Source organism: Melanostigma gelatinosum (assembly GCF_949748355.1).
Source record: "Melanostigma gelatinosum genome assembly, chromosome: 8".
Classification (NCBI taxonomy): Eukaryota; Metazoa; Chordata; class Actinopteri; order Perciformes; family Zoarcidae; genus Melanostigma; species Melanostigma gelatinosum.
The window spans coordinates 15661496-15689439 of record NC_136641.1 but is presented as its reverse complement, the minus strand read 5'-3'; the positions used below and the strand labels follow the sequence as shown (position 1 = coordinate 15689439).

General features: G+C 40.5%; 2 protein-coding genes across 2 annotated transcripts in view; both read right to left on the bottom strand.

The window, feature by feature from the left end:
* Positions 1–10434: 10434 nt before the first annotated feature.
* LOC306781246 (homeobox protein Hox-C10a-like) overlaps positions 10435–27944 on the bottom strand; it is a 52367-nt gene continuing 34857 nt past the window's right edge. The window contains exon 3 of the mRNA XM_079274002.1: positions 10435–10572. The gene's annotated coding sequence lies outside the window, so the exon portion shown is untranslated. The remainder of the gene's footprint in view (positions 10573–27944) is intronic.
* Positions 18358–20541, bottom strand: hoxc4a (homeobox C4a). Its single transcript, XM_079273996.1, has 2 exons — positions 19921–20541; positions 18358–19417 (listed from the first exon to the last, which is right to left on the bottom strand). The coding sequence occupies exons 1-2, from the start codon at positions 20354–20356 to the stop codon at positions 19059–19061; spliced, it is 795 nt and encodes a 264-aa protein (XP_079130122.1). The 5' UTR covers positions 20357–20541; the 3' UTR covers positions 18358–19058.

Genomic DNA, 27944 nt, shown 5'->3' with positions numbered 1-27944 from the left:
GGAGGGAGACAATATTGACTGATGCTAATTTGTTTTGCGTCCATGCTCTGATGTGTGTCAATAGGCAGTCGAGGCCCTGGGATCAGCGCAGCCGTGCTTGGATTACCTCCACGGTTTGAATCGAACCCTCATCCTGTCGCTGCTGACATGATGATACTGGCCGCCGTTGACACCAGACCCTTGTCTTGCCCTCCAACACTGTCAAGCCTAATTATATGTCAGGTCTTGACCCTGACAAGACTGGGAATTAACCAGCGCTGACAGACGACTGTCACCACCAGCCAGAGAGGTCACTGCCTTTAATGCAGTTCCAAGAGGGTAAGATGACAAGCCGTCTTTGCCATGTGTATGGAGCTTCGTGCTCAACGATGTGGCATCATGATAGAGCTGTAATATGGCAAAGAGAAATAGAGAGAGAGAGAGAGAGAGAGAGAGAGAGAGAGAGAGAGAGAGAGAGAGAGAGAGAGAGAGAGAGAGAGAGAGAGAGAGAGAGAGAGAGAGAGAGAGAGACAAAGGGTCACAAGAAGACAGATATTCAAGTTTGGCATTGACCGGTTGAAAGATGGCTATCTGTATGATTGATAGAGCATGTCTGTGTTGTTCAAATATTGACATTTTTGAAAGATAGTGATGTCAGAAGTGAGGTTTAGCTTATAGTGTATACCCGGCCCACACACAAACCAGGGAATACCTCTTGAAACAAAGAAGTCCATCCACTCAGGGTGTGGAATTCAAATAATTGTCCTTGCTTCGTCGTTGAATGGTATGAAATCTGTCACAGTGCATAAACCGTAATCATAAATCCAATGCAACTACAGTGCAAATGGCCAGGGACATTGCAGATAACTGCATTCTGCACAGGCTCAACAGTGTGACAATGAAGCAATACCTTGCTAATACCAGGGCTTTTCAACAATAGCCTGTAGTATGTACTGCAGTGCTTCACAGCTTCAGTGAGCCAAGAGGCTTGGAGTCGGCAGAATCCCAAACATCATGACAACAAGTCATCAGTCATCTCCCCCCCAAGCTGATGCGCACACTTGTGTGTTTCCGGAGTTCTTACTGTGGGAAATGAGCAGGGTTAAACATGAAGCAGAAGGAAATGTTCATCATTGCAGCACACTCTGTAATATTCAGTTTTTCGCTGCAGGGAAAGAGAAGCAGTGGTTTTTAATTTATTTATTTTTCTGCTTAAACATCCCCTGCTTGTTCACAATGCAGATCAGTAGTCTACTGCTAATTATGGTTAATAGCAAAATGCGGATAGAAAAATGACACTATTAATAAAGCACTAATCTTTTGTTGAGGCTCAGGAAGGTTTATTCCTGCAGTCTTAAAAGGAAAAATGTCAATCGTGTAAAAGTTTGAAAGTTGAAGTGTAGATGAATAAGGCGTTGGATATTTATAATATTCAAATATTAGTTTAATGTGTTTTAGTCCACATTAAGTAGCTTTAAGGTTGTTAAAATCATCTTATTTCACACTGTCTGACAGAATCATGTATTCTGTCTCAGCTTGACTGAAGCTATATTATGTTTACACTGAGTGAAATATTCAAACCCAGGACTCCATGAATTTTACGGCTGCACATTTCATTAATACTGGAAAGGGGAATAATCTAGAGGCCATTTTATACACATTTCCACAAAAAATCAGTCACAAATGTCCCAGATGTTACCCTTGTGTTTTGTTGACATTGACTTTACTTCCTCATTGTGCAGAGTCCCACTGACCCAACTGCTGCATGTGTAAAAACAACAATATTTGCAAGGAAAATTGTTTTCTTTCATAGCTTTTTTCTAAAGTTATAAAGGTACATGTAAAAAAGTATTGATGTAGTTTCAGTTGACACAAACTGAGCTTGGATGTGACAAAATATGGAAATTTCCATGAAGCATTATTACGACACACAAAATAATTAATATTTCATGTGTTGCATTAGCTATGCATGAGCGTACATGAATTCCTTTCTGTTTGTCAAAAAGTCCGTCGCAGACATAGAAATGTAAAATGTGTTATCCTACATTGTGACATTATTATGTTTTGTGGCAGTTTGGGGTTTGGAAGATGTCAACACCAATCACATAAATAGAGCAGATGAAAATCCATTACATTTAGCCTTATTCTACAGCGGTGTCTCTGAGAGCCCAAACAGAACAGTAAAATCTGATCAAATCTGAGGTGTAAAGCACATAAAACTAAGTTCAGTATGTTTTTGTTTTTCAGACAAAAAAAAACCACACACTGAATATTTACATCCAAACATCAGTATTCTGATGCATTCCCAAAATATGTATATGATGCAAATGTTTTTATCTGAAATATTTCCACGAGGATTTTTTCGAGAACAACCGTAAGAAAGTGTGCATTGATTAGATTCTGTGTGATAAAGCCGTTGGGTGTTAATTAATTCGCGGGTGATCAATAATGGTCAACATGTGACATTTAGCAAGGTGACTGTTGTGATTACAAGTTCATTCATTTAACCAGAGATCTTCAGAGCTCCATCCAGCAGGTGACTGTGTCACTGTGCACAGTGCCGCCCGCTCACCACAGCTGAGACAGTTTCATCACCAACTTACCTTTTTATTGTCACCGATCATCCTTAACTGGGAAGCATTTAAAATGTCATTGATCTTGATAATGCCGTGCTGTAATATGACAGTAACAGTTGTATGAGATTCAGGAAGTCAAATTTCCAAGATTGATGAGTCGTAGCAGTTGAGTTATAATCCATCTACCTGAGTAATGCTCAGGCTCTGTTCCACACCAAGGAGCAGACAAATAAATAAAACCCATAAAGGTGACACCGGAAATTGATACTTAACAATCATCTTGAGCAACAAGCACCCGAGAGACTGGTGGGCAGCAGTTACTGCTGTGGAGGGAAAAGGATGAGAAGGTTAATAGGTCATAAAAGAACAAAACCTCCTAAAGGCCAGGCATAAAAGTTCAGGTTTTGCTCAACAATGGACCAAAGTATTGCACGTAACAGTAATGCTATGGGATTCTATTCTTATTTTCATTGTACAAATCATTCAATTATAAAGCATAATTATTAAAAAGGAAAACTGAAAGAGTCCCAAATTGGTCATAATCTTAAATATTGTGTATTGTATTATGTAGATGTTGCAGTCCAGCCGATAAGGTTGTGTCATAACTGGGACATAAAACAGTGTTGTTCATAAACATACTCTTTCAAATCAGTTTTATTTTGTTCATATACATTTTCATGATAGAATAAACCCAAATGAAACCTCACCAGTGCTTTAAAGCGTACCAGGTTTTCGAAGAGGCAAATATGCAGTGAAGGCATGCAAAGTTGGGTTTCTCATTTGGTTTTGACTTGTGAATGTGGCTCTCCAACTTTGCCTTACATTCATTATGTTTAGGTTCATAAGTGAATGCGTTTGTACACGTAACTTGTTCCATGAGATACTGTTTTATGGTTTCAGGTTTGATGTCATAATGGTAACTTTTGTTTTCCTTTAGAAGGTTCTATATACAGGATTTAGAACATTAATGTCAGAGCAAACAACTATTTGCAAAGTAAAGATATAGTTGTGTAAAGTTTACCAGACAGGGCATGGGCATGAAGTCAGTCTCCTTCTGTGTGTGTTGTAATCAGAGCTTTTATGATTGGTTTACATAGCTGTGCCGGCCATGCGTGCCTTTTAGTGCACGTGAGTTTCTCTGTTGTGCCCCACTGGCTAGCTCATTGCCACCGCTCTGCAGTGTTCATATGCCGTTTACCGTCAATAACGCAGCCCCAAATGGTAGTGTAGCGCCGACCCTCCAAACAAATGATCAATCCCAACGTGTGAAATACGACATTTGGTCAATGGCCATAAGTTTCAAACTATGGCGCTGCAGGTAACCCTCTAGCCTCCGAAGTGGCAGGGACAATGTGGCAGTTTCCACTCATTACATGCATATTGTCTTTTCAAAATAAACTTCCGTCTTCACAGGAAGTTAGCTTTAGGCAACAAAACCACTTAGGTTTAGGAAAAGAGCGTGGTTGACGTTACCCTGACTATTGACTCACATCACTACCAAGTGACTAATGACTCACATGCTACTGTGACAAAATGTTGATGTTTACTTTAAGTGTCGCACGGGACACGGACAGATAGTCCCGTGTTTGACCCCCTCCCTTCCCAACTGACCTGTGTGCACTATCCCGTTTTTAAATAAGTCATTAGCTCTGACCATCTAATGATGCGGGTGGGTTCACATTGGAGTTAATTCAAAGCGTGGTTGGTCGGTATCAGACCGTCGGTATTTGACAACTTGTTAGTGAAACAGGGTTGACCCTGTGTGGACGCAATAGATGAACCATAAGCCATGAACTTATGTTTGGGAAAAGCTTGTTCACTTGAGACTATTCTTTCCGCTCACACATGTTTTCTCTAGGGCACTTCCTTAAAAAAGTATTTGTGGGTATTTTTCCTGCTGCTATAACAGCAACCATCCCACCACTGCCAACAAATGTACATGTGTGAAGAATGGATTCAGTAAGGCTACAAAAAAGGAGAAACATAAACATTTCATTAGGTTTATCAGTTGGGGTCTTCTGCAGAGATGTAATGAGAAAATAACTTCAGACACACAAAACACTGTCCTTCCATTTTCATGGAGAGTGAAAAGTAGAAAACCAGTTTGCTGTCTTCCATGACCTTATAAACCCAGTGACCTGCTCTCTGTGGTCCATCAGGGAGGATCTCTGGAATCTCCCCTCATTTGAAACTATTTGGGAGTCAAAAGCTTTTTGACAAAATGCATTAATCAAATGACCCTCTAAAGAGGCACAATCAAAACATACATGATGTTGTTGAAGGTGAGAAACAAGTCAACTTTTGAACTGACTAATGTGAAAAATTAGAGACAAGACATTTTAAAGGGGAAGTGTATTCATTCTTAAAGGGTCAAGCAGGACGGGAAAGTCCGCCCACAGAAAACCTGTGTCAACAGGAAGTTTAAACACAAGTGAACAAGCATTTCTCACACACAAGTTTATGGCTCATATAAATGTTGAACAGATGAGACAAAGGAATGTGCACCGTCCTCTCAGAATGAATACATTACCTCAAGTAAATTGCTTGCATGAAACGGTCGCGGTTATGTTTGGCCAACAAAATAGTGTAACTGAAGCATGAAAGACAGGTCACAAATATCACTTCAAAATAATGCTTTCAGGTAAAAGACAGGAAACTGGTTGGTCTGTGTTTCATTCTCCAGGAGAATGGAGGAAGGCCAGTGTTTTATTTCTCATCAGTTGTCTGCAGAAGACCCGATGTGATCAACGTCATGAAATGGTTCATGTTTCTCCTTTTTGTGGCCGGTTTGAATATATTTAGTTTACCTGTAAACTCAACGGCTGCATCCTGGTCAATTCATCCCACTCACACTACCGACCATCCTGAAGTCAAACAATCATTATCATTTCTTTCCTCTGATAGTGATCCCCATAAAACAAATAACATCAGACGCTTACTGTGATGGTAATATGATGAGCTTCAGGCTTTACTTTTGTTGAACACAGGGCCAAATGCTTTGAAAGATACTTAAAGCAGCATGTCTTTGTTAAGGACATGGCAGTCTTGTTTTCACGGCAGCTTAAGAAAAGTCTTGATGCATAGAGCATTTTTCAAATCTAACCCCAAAATCAGTTTTACAACAGCTGCAAATGGGACAGTGGAACATCAGTCACTGTATAAAGGACATGCACAATGCAGAAATTTCAAAATTAATGATGGACCGTAACCAAAGCTGGTTTCATGGCACTACGGCTGGCATCATTTATCACTTCAAAGATCCACTTAATGCATCGCTCCAGTCTGGTCAAAGCTCAGAGTTTAACAAAAAATACTTGTAAGGATTTTTGGCTTTGCAGATCTTCCCCCCTGAAAACAGATGAACTGAGGTTAAGTGAGTAAAAAGGAAATGATGACTTTAGTTGCTCACTAGGAGCCAACCAATGTGAGAACAACCGGCTAATTTAATATTGAAATGGAAGACTATTTTCCCTTGCAGTGGGGCCCTTAAGGGGGGGGGGCTTTCCATGACCCTTGGGGATCCCCCTTGACCCCATCTGCAGAATTATTGCACTCCAGTGTGTGGATCCTCGTGGCTTTCAGTGTCTGTAAGGAGAATGTAGTGAGGAACCAGAGGTAGAGGTTCCTATTGGGCCACGGCACCATTAACACCATAAATCACCCGGCATATACAAGAATCTCAGGAATTCAACACTGTCTGCTTCTTCTTCACAACCCCCTCTTTCTCTCTTTGTACACGAACATATTTGAAGAGAAGAGCTTTTTCTCTCACTTGCCTTTAAAGTTTTCCCTTAAATTACCTGGCTGTCACCACGTCTTTGTGGTGTGGTGGACCTCATTTTATTTTATTCAAAATGTCCACAGTTATAGCTGTTATAAAGCTCCCCTGACAACGACTAAGACCTGCTGAAATTGGTGTCAAATGTTTACCAAATGACAGCTGATCCACTGACTGATTAACTGATGAATTGGGGGCAGGAAGTCATTCCATCCAAGAGGACCAGGGGATCAGCTTCCTCATTTGAAAGCTGTCAGTAGTCCTCCGTGACAGCTCATTTACAGTACAGCCATTGATGTAAAACTGTCAGCATGTCCAAAGAAATGTATGAAGCTGTGTTAGGAACATTGATACCCCGGCTCACATTATCAAGTGTAAGAGGAGGTTCACTCCTTCGTCGTGAAAGTTGCTGTCTGTTTGATGTGTAAAACTGTGGAGACCCAAGAGAACCCGTGACCCACTTCTGTCAAATAACCGCAAAATTCCCTGTGGGAGTAATTTAGCTCAGTGAGAGGAATATTCTGAAATCAAAAATATCAAGAGGAAAACAATATTTCAATGACATAATTTACATTTGAGAACTTGTCACAATGGCACAGAGGATGCTGTTAAAAAAACAAAGTCTATTCATTTCTTTTTAAGATAATAAGTTGTCATTAGTGATTGAACCTCACTGGTCTGTTGTGGCCTATGTGCTGCTGGAAGGGCGTAGAAGCTACAACTAACATACCCTCTGAGAAGGAGGCCAGCCCCAACTTGCAGCACTACAATTTGGCTATTTAAAAGGCAAAGGCTGGGAAGGAGGAGGCAAGAGATCTTGTCATGGTGCCCAGTGGGTTCATAGCTTGTGGTTGGAGTGCTGGAAAAACTGCCGTGTCTCAGTGATTAATGGTGGGGAACTCGGAGGCAGGAGCGAGGGAGAGGCTTATGTGGCAAGATTGTGTAACTTGAATGCACAATACTGTCGCGTTTTCAATGAATCTAAAGCCTCAATTTGATTACTTTCCTGGGTTTTTTTTCCCCTTTGAGATTTGAATCCTTAATTATGAAATACTGGTGGAAAAAAATGGAACTCTAATCAGTGATGAATAAGGTAAACATTGCACAAGGACTATGGTTTTCTCGAATGCATTTATTAAGTGTGTACAGTATATGACATCTCAATTAATCAAGAACCGTATCAAAGACTTGCCGTATCCTTTAATGGATTTAACAAAAATATAACATCATTGGATATGAACATTATTCTGAGCATTTCACAGTTTAAACATTTTACACAAATTGCCTGTTATTTACAGTCGATAATGAAAAGGAGCCCAAATGTAACACTTAGAAAATATGATAACCACTTAGCTATTATTTGACAAGAGAGGAAAATAGAAAAAGCACTCATAACATGATTCCTACATGCATTAAACATGCAACGACATTATAAATGTAACAGTCACAAAATCACAGCAAAACATGTAAATGAATGGCTCACGCGGCATGCACAACACATTCAGTTGTGCATGCCGCGTGAGTACAATACGAGCAGCAAGTTTGACCTGCAGTCTGCAGTCACTGTGCCTGAGAAACACAAATGATATCGCTGTAGCTCTCCTTTAATTAAGATATGTTCATATAGTTTAATTAAAATGTTTCATGAATGGTGTGTTAAGGGGATTTCAACCCAGGGATGCTAATAAGACATCCACCAGTCTTTCATAAGTGAAAGTGGATGAATCATTGAGATTTTGATGAGCACAGGAGGGATGGCCATTATGGGGCCCTAGGGCCAGTTTGAAATGCCAGCATGGTGATGACTATCTGCACCCGTACAGGAGGGCGGAGGACCATTTGCAACAGATGGAAGTGTGCAGCTCAGATGGGGCAGGTCTGCGGGGTGATTACACTGACCACTGCTGGTATCACTGTGAGAGCCAAAGAAAGAGGAGGACATAGGAGCGTAATCCATGAAGTGCAGCTCTGAGGAGGAAGTTCTAACAGCACATTCACCCTGAAAGCTCAGCTGGTCCGCACATGAGCTCAAGCTGAGGGAAGGGTTATAGGGAGACCACTGGGAAGACCCTGCCACCTTTCCATGCCTCTGCTCTTTTTTGTACCTCATCCTGCGGTTCTGAAACCAAATCTTGACCTGGCGATCGGTGAGATGCAGCCCGGCTGCCATCTCCAGCCGCCGAGGACGACACAGGTAAGGGCTGAAGTGAAACTCCTTCTCCAGCTCCAGCAGCTGGCTTTTGGTGAAGGCCGTTCTCTCCCTCCTGACACAGAGCCTTCCTCTGCCTGACAGATCCGCCGCCACACCACCGCTGACTGATGCAGGAGGAAGCACATAAAGAAGAGAGGGTGTTAAGAGCAAGTGCCACATGTCTAACAGGTCTATCCTGAAATGTATACCCTCCATGGACTTCAAGTGCCAGTGAGAACCATGTTAATCCTCAGCCAATCAACCTGGGACAAACTAGGGCCCTCAGCTCTTCCTGTGTATTCAGTCATGCTTGAGACACGATACAAGACTGGCTGTCTACTGTGTCATGTGTTCAGGGAAAGTTACCTCCCGAAGAAACAGTCTGGGGGAAACATCTGACGCCACTACGGCTGCCTGACAGGCCACATTAATCACAGCTACGCACGGAAGCAGACCTGTCAAATCCCCATCTCAGTCACTTAAAAGGTACCTTGGGACCACCACTGAAAATAACCACCATTAGAGATTCAATTTGACATGTATATGAACGATACCCGGGCCCTGTTGACAACAACATAACACACAGGGGTTAATGGATGCCTAATAGGCCTAATAATAGTGACCTGAGAGAGATATGTGCTCTCCTCAGCACCAGACTGGCAGACTAAAGCTTCCTTGTTGATTGTCGTGTCAAGATCGTGATGTTTATCTATTTTTGTAAAAAAATACATTTTTAAAGCATGTTGGTAAATAATATAAACAATACAAATGTGCATTTGTTGTTTGAACATTTACTCCAGTTTTATATATTTAATATTATCATTTTCTATTTCTGTAATTCTCTTTTTTTGCAAAACGTACTGAGACAATGTGATTTACACTCAAAACAAAGGTACTTAATGATTGTTGTAAGAAACAACGGATCATAAAGTGATGATCTTTGCTGATTAGGATGCATTTATTGAAAAGAAGATCCTTCGTTACAAATGTGTGCTTCTGTGCCACCTACTCACTATCGCTTTTGAACATTATTGCCAACAGCAACCCAGAAGAGCAAAGAAATATGAGCAAGACAATGACATTTAAAAATGAAGCAGGTGACACAGTATTATAGTGCTATACTAGTATTATAGTGAGACTTTTGCTTGCACTGTTTGTAAATTTGTAAAAGATTAGGGGGCTGACTGTGTCTTTAGTTGCAACATGTGTCTGAAAAAATTATAACAGTTTAACAGCTATAAGCTCAGATATCAGTTCTATATTTAATGCACAAATGAGGGAAATGCTTCTTAAATTTGGATTCAAGGAATCACCCCATCACTGCACCTACTGAAGATTGTACACTCACTTATAGCTTTTAAGCATTAAAAAGTAACGACAATAAACAAAACCAGTTACCAGATTGCTCAGAGTCAGTTGTCCGTGGATTCATCCAGGGAAAAATTACTCCTGAGCGGCAGATGGTGAGTAGACTGCAGCTCCTGCTCTTGATGTCCATCTTGCCCTTGGCATGGCAGTGAACCAGAGGCTCCAGTGGGCACTGAAGCGGTTCACCTGGGTTCAACCTGGAACTGACATGAGCAGAGGAGGTCATGTTTTGCTGATTGACTTCAGCTTCTTGGCCTCCACCTCCTCCTTCTTCATTGTATCCCGCGCTTAGTTTTGGCACTTGTCCAGAGCTCATAGCAAAACTGTTGCCATGCAGCTGCAGTGTGAGGGCAGACTGTTGGGGGTCCATGGACCCAGCTCATCAAACTGTCTCAAATAAAACCAGGAATCCCTCAACAGTAGTAAAGATAGGACTTCTGTCTGTCTAATATCCGATCACAATTAACCTGACTATAGAAGCCATGCAGGGAAGAGCACTTGAAATAACCATGTGGAACATTTGAATAATATTTACCAGAAGGGTGCCGTAGTCACGTGTGGTCGTCCTCCAATAGCAGAGCCCTGGAGTTGCAAAGTAATCCGCTGGCAACTTGCGAGCGAAGAAGCTTCTGTGATATTTCTTCAAACAACATTTCTATGAGCATCCTGCGTTCCTTTATCTATAAAAACACAAAACGGAATATGAGTAGACGCTAACAACTGTGTCATAAGTGTGAGAGCGAAAGAGGGAGATGTGTTTATGCGGTGAGAGAGAAACAATGGCAGAGAGGGGGGAGACTACACTGTGTGGAGAGGAACGTCTCGTCACAAACGGAGTGTTGATTTCTTGTAATATTGTCAATCTTTTGACAGGACGCGATTGTTAGAAGGACCCGCCCATTGCAGCTGCACATCCTGATCTGTTTGACCAGATACAACGTGAGGACTTCCTGTTCAATGATGTCTATGAGATAGAATAATATACTGGATAACAACGCATCATCGCCCACAACTCATTATTGCGCTTCAGCTGTTTTTTTTTTTAGATGTAAAACGCCTAAAAATAAATGGTTTTCGGGGTGTATTTTTCTACAATTAAACATAATGAGAAATATGTTTCCCCCTTATTTCCATGCCATTAGCTGCTCTATATGGGCACTCTGCAATAAGCCTGTTTGTTGCTTGTAAAATAAATTATTCCGATTATTTTGGATAATTTGATTTGCAACTCATTTAACTGGCCAGTATACATCGGCGGGCTTTTCCTTTAAATAACAGCATATGCTTATAACTGCAGGAGTGGAAGTATAGCTTTGGCTTAATAGGATTCACGGGGAGTGGTCAAACAAAGGCTTGACAGTCATTGCCACACAAAGACAAAGGAGGCAATCATTAGAGATTTTTTTTCAGTGCATTTGCATTAAGCAGGCGTCACTGTACAGTATCAAGTGCCCCTGTATGGGCTCTGTAAGGCAACGGACAAACACTGCGGACGTTTTGGATGGTGGACACAGAGATGGACAAAAGAGTAGGGGGAGATGATCTGCAGAGCCCTTATCAACGCCTGTTTAGAGTGACAACAAAGAGCATACAAAACGCAAGGAACATGGAAATGTAGTTATGAAGGTGCAAGGCACTGAAACAAAATGTAAATTTTGCAACTTCATTTAAAAAACCCATAATAAATAACTTGGGGGAAATTATTTGGGCTAAATGCTACATCAAGTGTGGCCAAACTGAGTTACCTTTTGGAAGAAAAGAAAACTCATAAAACATGATTGCTTAATTTCAACAAGGCACAATGTAAAGTGGATAAATAACTAGAATAATAATGCCATCACAATTATTAAATAAAAATAGTGCACACAAAAGCATCTTCCAAAACGAGAGTTTTCCGCATATTTTGTGTATCAATCTAAGTTGAAGCAGGCTTTAGATATAAGTTCCTTCTGGTGTTTCACCACAACAAAGCTGTCGAGAAAACCCTCTTTAGATGTCTCTCAGCGGTGATGGATTATGCACTCAGGGTTGCATAGCTTGGAAGAAGAGGAGCCTTCCCCTTTTCTGTTTCACCCCTTTGGCTGCCACCATCACTGAGGTTTTACCTGCTTACGTCCTTGGATTCTTTTGTTTTTCTTTTGAATTTCCAAGGAAACAATACATCGTCCCATACACTATGGCTTATTATTGGTAACCATGATCCACATCAAAACGACTGTTACACGATCATAATTCAATTTTAACTAAAATGATACAACATTTAGCTTGGATACTGACTGTAATTTTCAACTGAAAACGGCGTTAATCTTCTCAGCCTGTCCATTAAAATGGCAGTTAAGGGCTAAATGTCTCCTCAGTTAATCTCAGTATTGGCTGAAGTAGCCCATCAGAGCAAAAATAAATATAAATTTAAATATATTGGCATCTGCTTGTATCTCGTTAAATCCACCAATAATACAATAACAATAGTAATAGGTATTATCATTATTATTATTATTTAGTTGTAGTATTATGAGGCGAATTAAGCAGCATACATCAGCACTGAGTGAAATGGGGGAAAGTAATTAAATTCGTTTTGTTTTCCTTACCTCACACCCTTGAACATACTCTCTGCATTGGAGATAGGATCTATGATATACTAGCTCAGCAATACCATAATTTAGCTCCTCCGCGCCTCCACCACAATTCTCCGTGAACTCTGTTTGAACCGCCTCAGTGGCAATAAATCATTTTTCTCTCTCACACAAAAGCGCGCCGGTCGCTCTGGGTGTCAACCCTTTTACAATTCCTCCTTACCTTCTGCGCTCTCTCGCCTGCTGACACAAACAACCGAGCAAATCGTCGATACACTTTTATTTTTCAAACCAATAACTTACAACGGTATTGCGCGCACACGGGGGAATCTGCAGAATACAATTCTTGTATTTATTTTATTTTATTTTCCACATAGATTATATTTTCCTTGCACTCAAAAAACATAATTGTTTTTCAGAGCTCAACAAATGCACGGATAAGTTAATGTATTTCAAGGGGACAGAGCTGGGCAGATAAGAGGAGACTGCGAGAGAGAGAGAGAGAGAGAGAGAGAGAGAGAGAGAGAGAGAGAGAGAGAGAGAGAGAGAGAGAGAGAGAGAGAGAGAGAGAGAGAGAGAGAGAGAGAGAGAGAGAGAGAGAGAGAGAGAGAGAGCTGGGGAGAATACGTTAATGGGCAGAGGATGCTGTCGGTTAAAACGGTGCATACAAATGGCGCTGTCTTGGCAGAGCAAGGAGAAGATTTATGGGCCCGGTGCCCTATATTGCTGTAAACAATGCAGAGTGAAATGAAAGGACTAGAGTTTGCAGACTGCACTTCATACGTGGGGAAAAGACACACATTGTCAATTTCCAAAACAAGTCCTGACTTTTGCATAAGCATGTGCATTAACATGGAGTATTAATTTGGGCCTGTTAAAGCACAGCTCATTGTAAATTCTGTCTGTGGAGAGTGCCCATAAATCCAGTCGCTCTGAGCCAATGGATATCTGATAGTGTCACATTTGGGAATTACTTTATTTCACTCTGGGGAAATATGCGTCTTCATCAGAATATCTTTAAAAGTAGAAAAAACAAATATGCTTGCTGTATTTTCCTGTGAAATCTGATAAGTGTTAACAGCTTGTGTGTATTAACAATTAAAGTCATTTAGTTTTTCTTTGCAACTTGTGCCAATTGGCCTGTTTTACTGTTTAAAGCAAAAACTTTGACATCATCATAATAGGCTTCAATTAATAACAATACATTTTTTTCATCAAATCGATTAATCTGGACGTGACGGCAGGTTTTATATTTTGGTAGTGAGGTGACCCTTTTGTACATCCAGATGATGTACTTTGCCTTTAACATTCAATTGCGCGTAACATTCCAAATGCTGCAGCTGTCCTCAAAGTATGAGACTACTGCAGTAGAAAAGGCAACTAGTGGCCCCACAAATACACCAGAGAATCATTTTCACAGAGCAAATCAAAAAAAGCACATTTGCACTTAACCTATACATAATTGTGGATCTATAGTCTCAGGATCCCAAATTCAGATCAGTTTTGCTAATGAAAAGTGAATAACATCATAAAGCATCATAACTCAATCTAGTGACTGTCTGGGCCCCCGGTGACACCTTGAACTGAGGGATATTACTGTAATTTCTAAGGTCTTCAACGATGCAGCAAATAGGCTAATGAAAATATTCTCAGCGAGGCATTACGATGACATAAAGTGTTACTGGCAAGTTTACCCATGGCCATCATGTCCTGTGTGATGTGATGTTGGAGTCGACAGCGTGATATCAGTGTTGATCCAAGCTGCTTTGTCGTCCCCCTGCTTGAAATGTTTGCCAGCACTGACAGTAAATCATTGAACATGTCTGATGGGGTTTTTAAATCTAGTTTTATGTAAATGTATTTAACTCAACATACACACACACACACACACACACACACACACACACAGGGACAAAAAAAAGAAAGAAAAAAAGACATGCTGCATCTGCTCCCAGGAGTGAACGGATAGGCGAGAGATTTACGGATTTATGACACACCCACTGCTGGTCACTGCGAGAGAGCCTCTCTGTCCCTGGAAAATAGCAGCATGACCCCTGTTTCAACTCTCAGCTTTTATGCAACTGCCATGGCCGCCGTTTAAACACGCTACGCCATAACAATACACCTTTCATCACAAACCAAAGTGGTTGAAGAAGACACACCTGCATGAGACGAGTGGTAAAAAAAAAACGTTTTGCAGATTAGACAATGAAAACATGGTAATAAACCACTACACCGACACAACAGCTGATCATTTTGGTTTCGTATTTGCCTCTTGTTAGAACACTTCGATGGCTGTTTATGTAAAGTTTGTATCCACCGAGAGAGCGAGAGAGAGAGAGAGAGAGAGAGAGAGAGAGAGAGAGAGAGAGAGAGAGAGAGAGAGAGAGAGACGCCTGAAGTGCTCATAAATCACATGGAGCCTGCAGCGGTGCAATGTGAGCTGAAAATCATGTGTGATTCAACAGTTTCGAGTCAGAAAAGAAACCAGTTAGGGCTGAGTAAGTGTTGGGGAATTTAAACACTGAAAATACATGAAATAATAACTATGTTGTTTTAGTTTTTTTTTTTTAAAGATTCAACTGAGAGCAAAGGACTGCTTTAAAATAATTCGCTGGAGGAAGATGAAAATCAATGAGCCATTGTTTTAAACTTTAATAGTTGCTCTTATTCATGAAAAGGACAACAGATGAAGCTAACTCACGGATATTAAGTTGTTTTTTAGTCTTGTTGATCTTTTAAAAGGTTTGAAGTTAACAGATGTAAGGAATGATTTGCTTGCTTATCATGTGTAAAGTATAATATAAAATGATGACAAATATCTGTGTCAATATTAAAAAAGTAATGTTGATGTCATTGCCCATTAGTCCAAAGTTTAATAACAAAACGCCAGGAAAGACTTATTTATGACTGATAAACGACACGAGTCATTCTAAACACCACATTGTTTGTTCTCTTAATAAATCTAGCAGGGCCCTATACGGCTGTGTTAATTGTTTTTTTGGCACAGCTCATTCAACGAAAAGTCCAGACAGAAAATCTCAGCGAATTATACTTCATGTTCTATTTACACACATCTTCAATTACAAGAGCTCAAACAAAAAGCGACATCCCGTCATTGTTCAGGTTGTGGGTTGACCTCCACCTGTAGCCTCAGACACAGGAGGAGGAGGAGCATGCTGAATTATCACACAGGCTATAAATTATAGGCACTCTGATTAGTTGCTTGGGTTTCAGTGTCAGCTGTTTATCTTAGAAGGCATGCTGTTGAATATGTTTCCCTGAGCGCTGAATATTTGGTCCTGGCCACACAAGAAAGACCAGACATGTATTGCTCAATGCATCCAAATAATAATATTGTGATATAATTGAGGCTGCTTGTTGCAAGCAGTCAGATTTTCCAAATAAAGTAAACAGAAAACAATTAAAATATCTAAAATAGCTCACATTTAACGTTTTTGTTTTGATCATTTTGCGGCGTCCCAGAGCAGAACTTTATGTATCATCAATAAGCTTTATAAGTTACTTTCTGTCTCATTTGCGAAAAAGAATTAGCATTTTGAATAAAAATACATTTTAGGAAAGAGTGGCGTGTCAGTGGAAACTGTCCTAGTCCTGTCAGAGACACCAAGCTATAATTGGCAGCTTGTTTTTGAGCGGAATACTGACCTGAGGCGAGTTATTCTCTTAAGTCACACAGAAGTCACATGACCGCATAGACTATTTTTACTGCCTCCTATCTTTGAGACTTTATGGAATGCAATTCATCTCTGGAAAATGGGGCATTTTTAATTATTGGTGCTCATTTTAATTTGATCAGTTTAATAATAAGGGTGTATAACGGGAAATATGCCCGTGTAATAAATGTACAAAATGCTTCTTCTTTTTTTTACATGCAGGCTCGTAAAAACTCGAAATACAGATATTTTGAATCAAGCATTTCTCCTAATCTCTCAGAATATTGCTTTCATGTGTACTTCTGTAAACTCTGGTGAAAGTATAACCACAAATTGTTAGAAGCTCGGTTTCAGATGCTCCAAGAAAGACGTAAGTTTGGAGGTCCTAGATCTGTTGGATACAGAGAAGAGGACTTGTCCGAGAGTTCAAAACTGTCCTGGGTCACTCTGATTAACAAAAGGAGCAACACATTCAGTGATGCCCCGCCACAGGCCTCTCTCTAGGCACAACGCAGAAATATCCACAAAGAAAGACGAGGCCAAGGGGGACCAGCGAGGGCGCACACAGAAGGTACACGTATAGAGAGTGAGTCAGGTCACAGGGTTGGGGAGGTCGGCCATCCAGACTGAAATGAGCTTAATGGGACAGAAAATGTGTCCTCGAGGTGAACTCGGCCTTCTCCCACTTCACCCCCAAACTTCAATAAAGTAGCTTTTCAGCCTCACGACATGGAGGCGACAGGGCCTAGAAAGGAATTGGAGGGATGCTGCGATTGTGGCGAGCACATTCATTTCTCTAATCTGTCCAGCAACATAAAGGCTTGTGGATTCATTTTTCAGCGCCGTCTCACCATTCTAGTGCCTCTCCAAAAGCCACGTCCAAAAAGCAGATGGTAACCGCTGTGGTCCAGTCAAAGTACTTTATTTTAAAGTATGTTCAAACTCTAACGTTTGGGGATAATGGTAGAAGATATGGCCTGGTAGATAATATTTAGTAAGATCAAAACTGGCTGTTGCCAGAGCTGTTTTCCAGAACATAACACAAAGCTCTGTAGTGAAAGATTGATGATGGAGAATACCTCTTCCCTTTGTGCTCCCTTGCCCCCCACTACGTCAGGCATTTTATAAGGCCTATTCATGTCACAATTTAATAATCTATCAAATTATTGCGCATCTTTGGGTTTAAATCATGTCTAAACTGAAAATCCTTCTGCACAGATCTATCCCACAAAAAAACTACAAAAAAATGAATACATCTTTGTGGAAAAAAAGAGCGATCTCAAGACACAGTTGAGAGGTGCCGTTTGAGTGATATTTTGTTCAATAGTTGTATGAGTCCAGCAGATCTACAGTCTTTAACAGTCCTGTGGTGTGTCGGTCCTCCGGTGTGGACGATGACGTTACAGTAAGACGCGCCGTTTTTTTTGAAATTGTAGTTGTGGTGTTTCTTGAATTCTCGCGAGCTGCTGCACACTCTGGAGGCAAAGCACCCACTGGGGAGACAGCAGGTAAATGTGGCAAAGTGTTTATACAAGCAAAAGCCGAGAGTGAACAGACAAGAAGACACCAGCATTGTTTTCTTTTTGCTAGGGCACTGCTACAGAGTCTGATAACAAAGGTCAACTACTCCATCACCACATGACGCGTCATAGAATATATCTGCATCTCAAGACTTTATTGTATTTATTTTTATTTCTGTACATTTGAAAACTCAGCCGCATGGCGCAATGGACTGCAGAAAAAAAGCAGGGAAAATAGTAGGTTACAAAATGAATAAGAATATTTTCACAACAATGTGTAATCTAACAAATGTCCTCTTAAATTGAACGCATGCTTTGTGTTCAAGTCAGGACGAAGGAGCACTGGCCGACTCAGTGCAGAGTGAAGGGCCTCAGTACTTCTCTTCAGCATTAATTCAATGCCCTTCAGACTGATGAGGTTGCACATAATGCACAGCGCAAACTATTTCATTTTCAGATTTTAGAAATAACTTCAGTCCATTATAAATTAGGTTTTAAAACACATACACACACTCTATCTCTTACACACACACACACACACACACACACACACACACACACACACACACACACACACACACACACACACACACACACAGTCTGTGCATGTTGCTAAAGATGCAAGAATGAGCTGCAGGATTTACAATCACAATTTAAAAACACAGTGATTCTTGTTTCCCTCATGAAATGTTCAAGTATTCACACATCTGTACACTTTTTAAGGTGATCCCTCCGAAAAAGCCATAACACAATAGCAGACCTCATCTTGCCTAAAATGAAGTTCGACCAAATATAAAACTAGTAATGTTTTATTGACCAATATGATTAGCACAAGTACACTACACTCCGTTCATTGCATTTCACAATAATCTGCTTTTTAACGGTCTAAACACAACATCAACACCACAAAACTAAATTGTAAATCAAAATCCTGTTTCTGAAATACACGAGGTAATTCACACATTGTTATTGTCAAAAACAATACAAGTTCAAGATCAATGGTGTGTTCCAGCTTTTTTATACCAAAAATAACTATTATTATATTGATTTTCTTCCAGTGTTGTTTGAAATAAATAGATTGTGCATTTCACCTTGGTCACCTGGGCAAAAGAATGGCCCACAATAACATTTTAATAAAATGTATATTTTTTCTACTATTTTTTTCCTTCATTCAAAACATTTTTTAATAAAAAACATCATCTTAATTGAGCATCAAATAAATTAAACCCTGTGTCACGTAAAAATAATTAATCGGTATTCGCAATAATCCATGCTATATAACATGCATTTTATATAACTTTGGACTTAAAGGAAACCGCACAAGATAGCTACGAAAACAAAATATATAATTGTTCTATAAATAACCAGTCCTTTTTCTACCCCGTGGTTCGTGGTTTTATAACCTGGTAATATCCTCTCCATGCTGTGCTCCGGTGAGTTCGTCGGGGGCCCCAGTGTTAGTGGCCGAAGCAGCGGCAACAGCGCCGGCTGCCGAGCTTGTGTTGGACCCGGAGGAGGAAGAGGATCTCACTTTGGTGTTCGGGAGCCTGTGATCCTTTTTCCATTTCATCCTGCGGTTTTGAAACCAGATTTTAATCTGTCGCTCGGAGAGAACCAGGGTGTGGGCAATCTCGATGCGCCTCCGCCGAGTTAAATACCGGTTATAGTGGAATTCCTTCTCCAATTCTAAGACTTGCTGCCGCGTGTAGGCTGTCCTAGACCGCTTCGAGTCCGCTCCATTGTAACCCGGGTTCGCTGGAAATAGGATAAGTGGAGAGAAAGGGAGACGGAGAAGGGAGGAAAGGAGGGGTAAACAAGAATGGCCTCTGAGATATGGCTGGAAAGATTTATTGGATATGAATGTTTAGCTGTTTGAGAAATTTAAATGGGAAGTTAAGAACTTCTCAGGGTAATGAGAGGACACTCACATCCAACTATGAGCTAAATTATTAATGCAAGATTACAAAGCTCAATTTTTTTCTTATTCATTTCGCCCCCTCTCTCTATCGCGCAATACATAACAGCAGAAGCCACATGGTGATACGGCTGCCCTGAGTATACCTCGGCTATAAAATTTATGGTGGGTGTAATTACCAATGCCGAGTCGTAAATCCGCCTCAATTGTGCCATTTCAAAGGCTTCCCTGCTATCGGAGCAGGGGCTGGCAACGAGATGGGAGTCAGAGGGACTGATAAAGGGAGGGAAAGGGAGAGAGGAGCACGAGGAGTGCAGGGAACATGAACACACAAGTTGCCTACCAGTGCTGACGTGAATTTTCTTCATCCATGGGTACACCACGGGCTGCTTGGAGGAGGCTGTGCTGTTTGGATGCTCCGGGGTAGCTTGGTTGCAGGCGGAGGTTGCGGCTGGTGGGGTGGCGGGGGACATGGACAACTGTGGGGTTTCACATGAAGCAGGTTGCCCTTTCCCTGTCAGCAGGTGCGCAGAATGGGGTACTCCATGTCCCCTTGGCGTGTCAGGTTCAGGGATGCTTGCACAGTTATACTGGCGCTCTTGGTAGCTCGCCCGCGGAGGATATAACTCCTGATGGTGATTCTGGAAGCCAGTCTCCCTTGCGCGGCTGTAATATTCTGGACTATGCTCAGGGATGTAGTTATTTTGCGAATATTCCTCGCATGGAGGGAATTTCGGATCAATGTAGTTAGACTCCATCAAATACGAGCTCATGATCATTAATTTCTGGAGTGGAAAATAATTTTTCTAGCTTTGTCGTTTTTCTGCTCCATAAAGCCCTCCTACTTGCGAGCAGCCCTGTAAAGTTACTTTTACCACGTGACCCAATGGCCCAATAGCAGAGTAAGAGGTAGTTCCCGGATAAGGAACCAGAGGTATTTAGCATACCTACAGTCGCCATTGTGTGCACAAATCTCTCTCTCTCTCTCTCTCTCTCTCTCTCTCTCTCTCTCTCTCTCTCTCTCTCTCTCTCTCTCTCTCGCGCACCCCCCCCCCCCCTCTCTGGGTGTGTTACCTAGGCAATTGATCTTGGGGACAAAACTAGTAGCTAGTTGCTGACCAAGGAAAAAATAAAACAGGCAAAATCCTCTGGTCTCGATTATTCAATGGGACAATAGGTGATTTGCCAAGAATAAGATAGGAAAGCAATCATTTTGTTAGCCTACACGCCTTATATAAAGGTTATCTGCTAATTAATGAAGGCATAGTCTTTACTAACAGCACTTCAGCTGTAAAACTGATTACACTCTATTAATACACTTAATAATTGGAGCTTTATCCGTTTTGTAAGATGATATTGCTGAAAGCATTTTAGCACAACTATTTAATAGGTTTGTTGTGAATCTAAATGTCAGAGAAGACTGGAGTGGTGAGAAGATCAGGGGGTGTGGTTGATTTTTGAAAGTAGGCCTGATAATTTATCATGTTGGAGAAAAGGTGGACAGCCTGCTTAAACAAAAGCCTTCATTCAATGATGAGATATTTGTCTATTTTAAAATGATATCCCTTTTCTTTCCCAGACTGTTCATTAAAAGGCTCAGCCTTCAACTTTTAATTAGAAATTGGTGAGGATAACATCCAAACCGGGCCTGATTGAAGCTGTCATGAAGAAGCTGCTTTGGAAATCTGCTGGAACGAAGGTGTAGGGTGCTTTACAATGAAGCAAATAAGATAAGATGACAAGAATAAAAAAGTTATGGTGTTCCTATGTCTACAGTATAAAACAGTAAAGTAAAAAATGCCAACACATGCCTTTAACTTTTGACAATAACCTATAATTCTGAAATATACAATAAGCATTTAACAAAAGCCTTTGAAATACATTGAAATAGAGAAAAGTCATATACTACAAGTAGGAAACAGACAACAGTGCAGCCAACAGACCAAACTATCTCAATACTGGGAAATCTGTGAAGTCACAAACCTGACAACTGCAGCAGAGCAGCATCATCATGTCACAAACCAGACAGCATGAACACAACCCGCATGATGTCACAGAGGACCAACACTGGCATGATGTCACAGACCAGAGCGACTCAGAAAAGTCTGGTCTGCTGAGTTTACTGCAGAGCAGTCCTATTGTGTCACAGAGAAGTTCAATCTGGTCGAGCATGTTGGAGCAGTTGTACATGCAGGGCAGTCCTGCTTAGAGATGCATTCACACAATAAGTGCAACTGAATTCATCAAATTCTTCAAAGGCTTTTTTCTGACAAAATGCTGCTCTTAAGTGTATATTTCCATCTCCTCATGACTCTCTGCTTCACCAATATTAAGAAAACAGTATCTTATACTTGCAAGACACTTTGTGACCTTTGTTACACTTTAATTAATGAAGGCATAGTGGTAACTTTGTGACCTTTGTCACCACGTGACCACACTATAAATCTGCGAAATCTGTACAACCCATATTTCTGTACAATCCATATTTCATGAAAGGAAATGCTGAGGACGATTTTGAAGAATGCAGTATTGCTTTATATTTACACAAATACATGCAACAGATATATAAACATACATGTTTACAATACTATGTGTATATTTATTTTTCCTTTAAACTATCGTGCAACTCATTGCCAAAACAATAACAACACGACAATAATATGTCAGTCTGGCTGCCTCCAAATGTTACATGCTATTCTTGACTTAAGCACTGACCATCAGCCACATCACTGGAGGTCTGCTGTGATATTGTAACCTGATATTGTAAACTGACACTGCCTGGCTGTGTAAACTTGTCATGTGCTGTATGCTTCCCATTCTTATCTCAGAGTCAGCTGGTCAAAGAGAGACAGGCTTAACTCCCGAATAGCTCAGCAGCATCCAGAATGTATACATCTTTTCTTTTTTTATTGTTATGATAGCCTAGCTATGGAGTCATCTACAGCCAAAATTACAACCTATAATAATAATAATAATAACAATAATAATAAACGTCAGAGGCTCCCACTTGAAGAAACATTAAGCCTGAACAAAAGTAGCACACAAGTCAATCTCTGGGTCAAAGCAGCAAATTGCACGGCAACTGATGAATATATTTTCACAGCAATAATTACATAATATGGTTAAAAATGAGACATGAAATGGCATTTCTGGCTGTCCTGTTTGTACAGAATGCGCACGACATTTCTATTACCCCTTGCGAGAATGTTAGAGGCGTTTTATAGAGCAATAAAAGCCGTAAATCAGTCACTTTTAAACGACCCCTGCTTCCTAACGTGTTTTACAGGGTCTGACACTAGTAGCCGCACACTGTCTGCACACATGGGTTTGCTCTCTGTGGCCTACCTACACAATCTACTGTCTGGACTATGAATACACTTTGTGACAACGTTATTGCATTGCTAGTGCCTGGATGTAGGCTGTGTATATCACTGATGCTTGAATGTTCAATAGCATTGAGGGAAAAAGCCAGAGAGACGTGAAGACGGGCAGAAGCAGAAGAATCCATTGGCGTGGTATTTCAGTTACCCATGTATTCCTGTAGAGACGTATTTGCGACTGTTTGCATTTCACACAAATTCGGTTCTACAGGGTACATATAGACAACTAATCATTGTTAGACACTGCAGAGGTGATCTCTCAGCCAAACCTCTATGCAGGCAGGTTATCATGTCTGAAGAAGTAGTACAGCATTTGTCACGAATATTCAGGATGCAATAGAGTAGAAAAACTGCACAAAGCGTGGCGCTGTTTATCACAAATACAAATCAATTCTGCTCTTAAGAGAATGTCTTTAACATATTTTCTCCAATAAAATGAAATTCGCGTCTATAAATACGCCTTCGCGCGCACACACCAACGCGTCGTGTGCAAAGAACAAGAGGGTCCCTTTTCTTTACGTTCAACCTCTGCCTTTGAGGTGGCTCTTATATGAATATTCAGTCACAAACACGGCAGATACAAAGGGACGGCGTGACAGCACAGATGAAAAATAAGTTTCTATTGTTCCCAACCATTTCTTCTTCTTGCTATTACCATACTGACCGCTCAGTAACCTTTCTTCCTGCCACTCTGGAAGCTAATGAGAAAAGCCTCGGATGAAAAATGAAATATCAGACATGTGACCTGTTTCGGGGTTATTAAAAACAGCAAACATGCTCAGGTTGTGAATCGATGGAATTGATTACAGTGGAAATGCACAAGGGTATTCAAACACTGTCAAAAAACATCTCAATCTACATATTTCCCCGAGTGCACTATGTGTATCAATTTATTCATTATTTTTTATTGGAGAACAAAGCATCCTGAGCAAACAAACGGTGCGCTAAAGAGGAAATAGTCCGAAAAAGAAATCTAACTCACGTTCATTTGGCTTTGTATGCTCATCTAAATAAAAGCAGTTTGTTGTGCACTCAGTCAGTGTGAACGAGCTGCACGCACACTCCATATTCCCCTCTCGCCCCATGCGCTCTGGCGGACGCATTTTAATATTAGTTAGACAGCCTGACCCGCGTTTCACCCCTCGCGTTTGACTGGATCCAATAGTTCACTGCCAAGGATTATTGATGGAGGGACAGCAATGAATTCTTTCTCCCCACAAATGGCTTTCAGATCGTGCACCTAGTTCAATAACTAGTTATAATGTAGAAGTACAAAAAATGAGGCCCTCGGGCGGACTAATTTGATGTTTCATTTGTTCATTTGAGAAATTGTTTAGCGCCCCCCCCCCCCCCCACCCGGCCCTGCAAAATAACAACGGTACAAGCGTGTTCACACATGTACATGTAAACAAAATAAATCTGTGCGAAACTATGTGGAGGGTGTGGTTGTGTCCATGCATGGCATGTTTTTTTAATTTGGTGGCCCAGCAGCACCTGACCTGGATGCAGACAGTGCAGTAATATTCCGCTCACTGATGAAAATGGTTACGATGCGCTTTTAATCAAACCCTTAACCTAATAGCCTTTACACGTTTACTCTCCCCAGGTGTAATAACGTTAAGCCGGATCGTCCAGTTAAAATAAAAAGTTTTAATGAAGTGCAGACAGACTGGAGACCAGTTGGACATGAATACCCTCTAACAGCAGCAGCCGGGGGAGCAGAGGTGCTTTCAGATACTATATGCCCCACAGAAACCATTGGTTGGTTTGCAGATCATTATGGCTGTATGTTGTGGCTCGTTGGACTCTTACTGCAGCGTTAAATCCAGTTCACCTGTGCAGCAAGAGAGCAAGTGTTCTGGCTATTAACTCGACCCAAGTAGATTGCAGGACAGTAATACGAGTAGTAGTTTTTTGATGAAGTAATGTTTGAAATTGAAAAATCAAAATACAAGTAAAAACAGTGTGATTGCTAAACCGCAGAACAGCAGTTGGTTAAGACTGCAGGCATCAGTAGCCTATGATGCCAGTGGAGCCAGCTGTTTGCCTACAGCCGAATAACAAGCTCCACGAAGTGTCACATCTCTTGACCAAAGCCAGGTGGAAAGGCGTGAGGGCGATGGATAACACTTACTGATAGATCCACGGTCCCACTCATTTTGACCCGATGAACTGTCTGAAAAAAAGAGAGACAACGAAAATTAGATCAAGGACAGTCTATTTTTGAGTTAAGACAATTCCGTTTTTCATCGAAACTGGAAAATTTGAATTCTTGATGAAGAAGAAGCTAAAATGCTACACCTTGTTCAATTAATATTTACGTTTCAATGAAAGATATATTAGATCAATAAATTGACCACTTGCCGAATCAACAGATCAACTATTTGTTAAGTCCTATTATCAGGCGTATAAATTAATGGATGCATTGTGTGTAACATATTTCGTTTTTGCTCCATTTAAAATTGCCACAATATCATACAAATAATACAAATAAATTCAAAATATTTAAATTCAAATATGAGCAATACATTCAATTTGAAAGCTATCGAAAAGCCACATCTTTTATTCGAGCCAAAAACATTTTTCCTACAAGTGTACAGTTAATCTTTGTGTTCAAACAGAAAATCACCGTTTGATAAGCTGCGTTATTATTTCATCCCAATGATGCTTCAGTTTGTCCCTCTGCGTCTGATCTCCTCTGTTATCTAGCCTAATTGAAGGGAGGCTGCCCTAGAAAAACGTTGACATGTGTGTGCTCCTGCAGAACTGGGGCCGAGGACAGAGGAATTTTAGGACTGGTCATTTCCAGACAGTAAAAAATTAATTTACAAGCATTATTATATTTCATTGGGCATATGTTCTATGAATAGAAATCACTTCAGCGCGGCTGAATTATGGCGAACAGTGAGTAAAAGAATCACGACGTTGTCTTGACATTGTAAATACATTCTGGCTGTGCTCGAAAACGACCTAATGGGACTTTATGGTTCTTATTTGGGCGAAGACATGGAAGTCTGTGCTCACCCGGAAATGACCTCGGTGGATTGAATGATGACAGTGTCAGCTCCACAGGTCAAAGAAAGGAATACAACAGCACAGAACATGGCAGTGAAAACGGATGTTTAGACTGTTCCACTTTTACTGAGTCATATCAGAATGTTTTAAGCTGGAGTAACTTTGATATCAACAGCATAATTCAAACTTCCTCTAAAGATGCAATGACTGAAACAAAAAAATACTTTCGATTGTAATAAGGGCACTGCATCCTCTGTAAAGATGCCTTATCACACATCAAATTAGTTTTTAAAGTATTGTGGATGATACAATGTTTTATTTTTAACTTTCTACTTTGGATTCTTTTTTTATTTTAGTGTGAGAGCTTATGTTGATAATTTCTCCCTCTGATAACAGTAAACATGACAATACAACTGCTCAAAAACAGCACGAGATGAAATAAATTCATAGGATATAAAGAGCACTAATCCATGTCCTTACGTGGACACATTGCCCCCACAGTGAATCACACAGGAGCGTGTTACACAGTGCCCCCTATTGGAAGTGTATAATTGATCATCCACCTGAAAACAAAAAGAAAAAGGGATGCTGGTGGGTTGAAAACAACACAGCCATGACTGCGTCATCAATACATACATGGACGTGCACATATTGATATCTGAACGTGATCCATTAAAACTCATAATTTGGATGAGAGTAGATGCATCCATTTCTATCATATTGAATTACATTGTAGCCTTTGATGCTGCATCATGCACACCCCTGCTGCACCTTCACCCCAAAATAGACTTCATATCAAAATGAGCCCTTTGCAATCCCACACATTGATTAGGAAAGACCAGTATTTCTAGACTGCTTTCTAAGACATATGGGCAATTAAATGATGTGCCCTATAGAGCAACAGAAAATGATTGAGCTAATAAGATCACATTGCCTCATCAGTCTCCAAACTGATCAAGTCAGTACAATTCTGCCCCTGCAATGAGGACAAGTCTGCAGGGGAAAGAGGGTGGAAAACAAACATTCCTCTATTGCAACAAAGGTGCGTTTTTGTAAAACATGCAACAGCTCTATAGCTCCAGCTCACAGCCACACTGATTTTCTCAGGCTTTGGGTTTGGACACGCCATAATTACACTGCAAAGTGCCTTTGAATCAAACCTGTCTGTTGGCACAGACGTGACCCTATAACAACAGGAGCTCACGAGGACAAACACTAACCTCATGTCAAGGTGACACAGTGAGATGAAGCATTTTAATCAGGTTTTGTATTTTATAGCTTGTATGGTGCAGTATTTCAAACTACAAGACAACATTTTAACATCACACCGAACAATATTATATTTTCAACACATTGTTTCAGCTGAATCAAACTACGAGCATTTACTAAGAATTAAACAACAACAAAAATAGATCGATAAAGGGAAAAGAAAGAGTCAGTATGTGTATGTTTGAGAGAAAGAGGGCGAGAGTGTGGAGGGTGCCAAATTATTTCTGATAGTTCTGGCTGACTTTTAATTATTTTTCTAATTTCTTTGATCGTTTTACTGACATGATTAAGCGAAGCAAACTGTTGAATCAAACAGGATGCCACTGTCTGTGTTGAGATACAATACACATATAGATATATATATTATTTATTTAGCTTTTAATTGTGAGATTGAAATCTGGTACAAATACAAAGATTATTCTGCGGAAAAACAATAACTGCCCTGACAACCAAATAACCATGAGCGGTATAATCCCGTTTCTGTCGGACTAAATATGCAACTCCAGCTGTCCTTTAAAAAATGTCAAAAACAACATTTTCCCGGTGACTCAAAAAGCATAATTCTGTGATTATAAAAACGCATATTAACCATCAATTAATATCGTTCATTTTAAAGTGCATCAATTCAACATCCACGCATTCAAAGTCACGCTAATATAAAACAGAAACAATCTATTTTTTTCACGGTGAAATAACGTTACAG

Coding starts and splice junctions, on each gene's coding strand:
- hoxc4a (XM_079273996.1), bottom strand. CDS start 20,356: ATGATCATGAGCTCGTATTTGATGGAGTCTAACTACATTGATCCGAAA. Junction 19,418..19,920: donor GAAAATTCACGTCAGCACTG/GTAGGCAACTTG, acceptor TCCTATTTCCAG/CGAACCCGGGTTACAATGGA.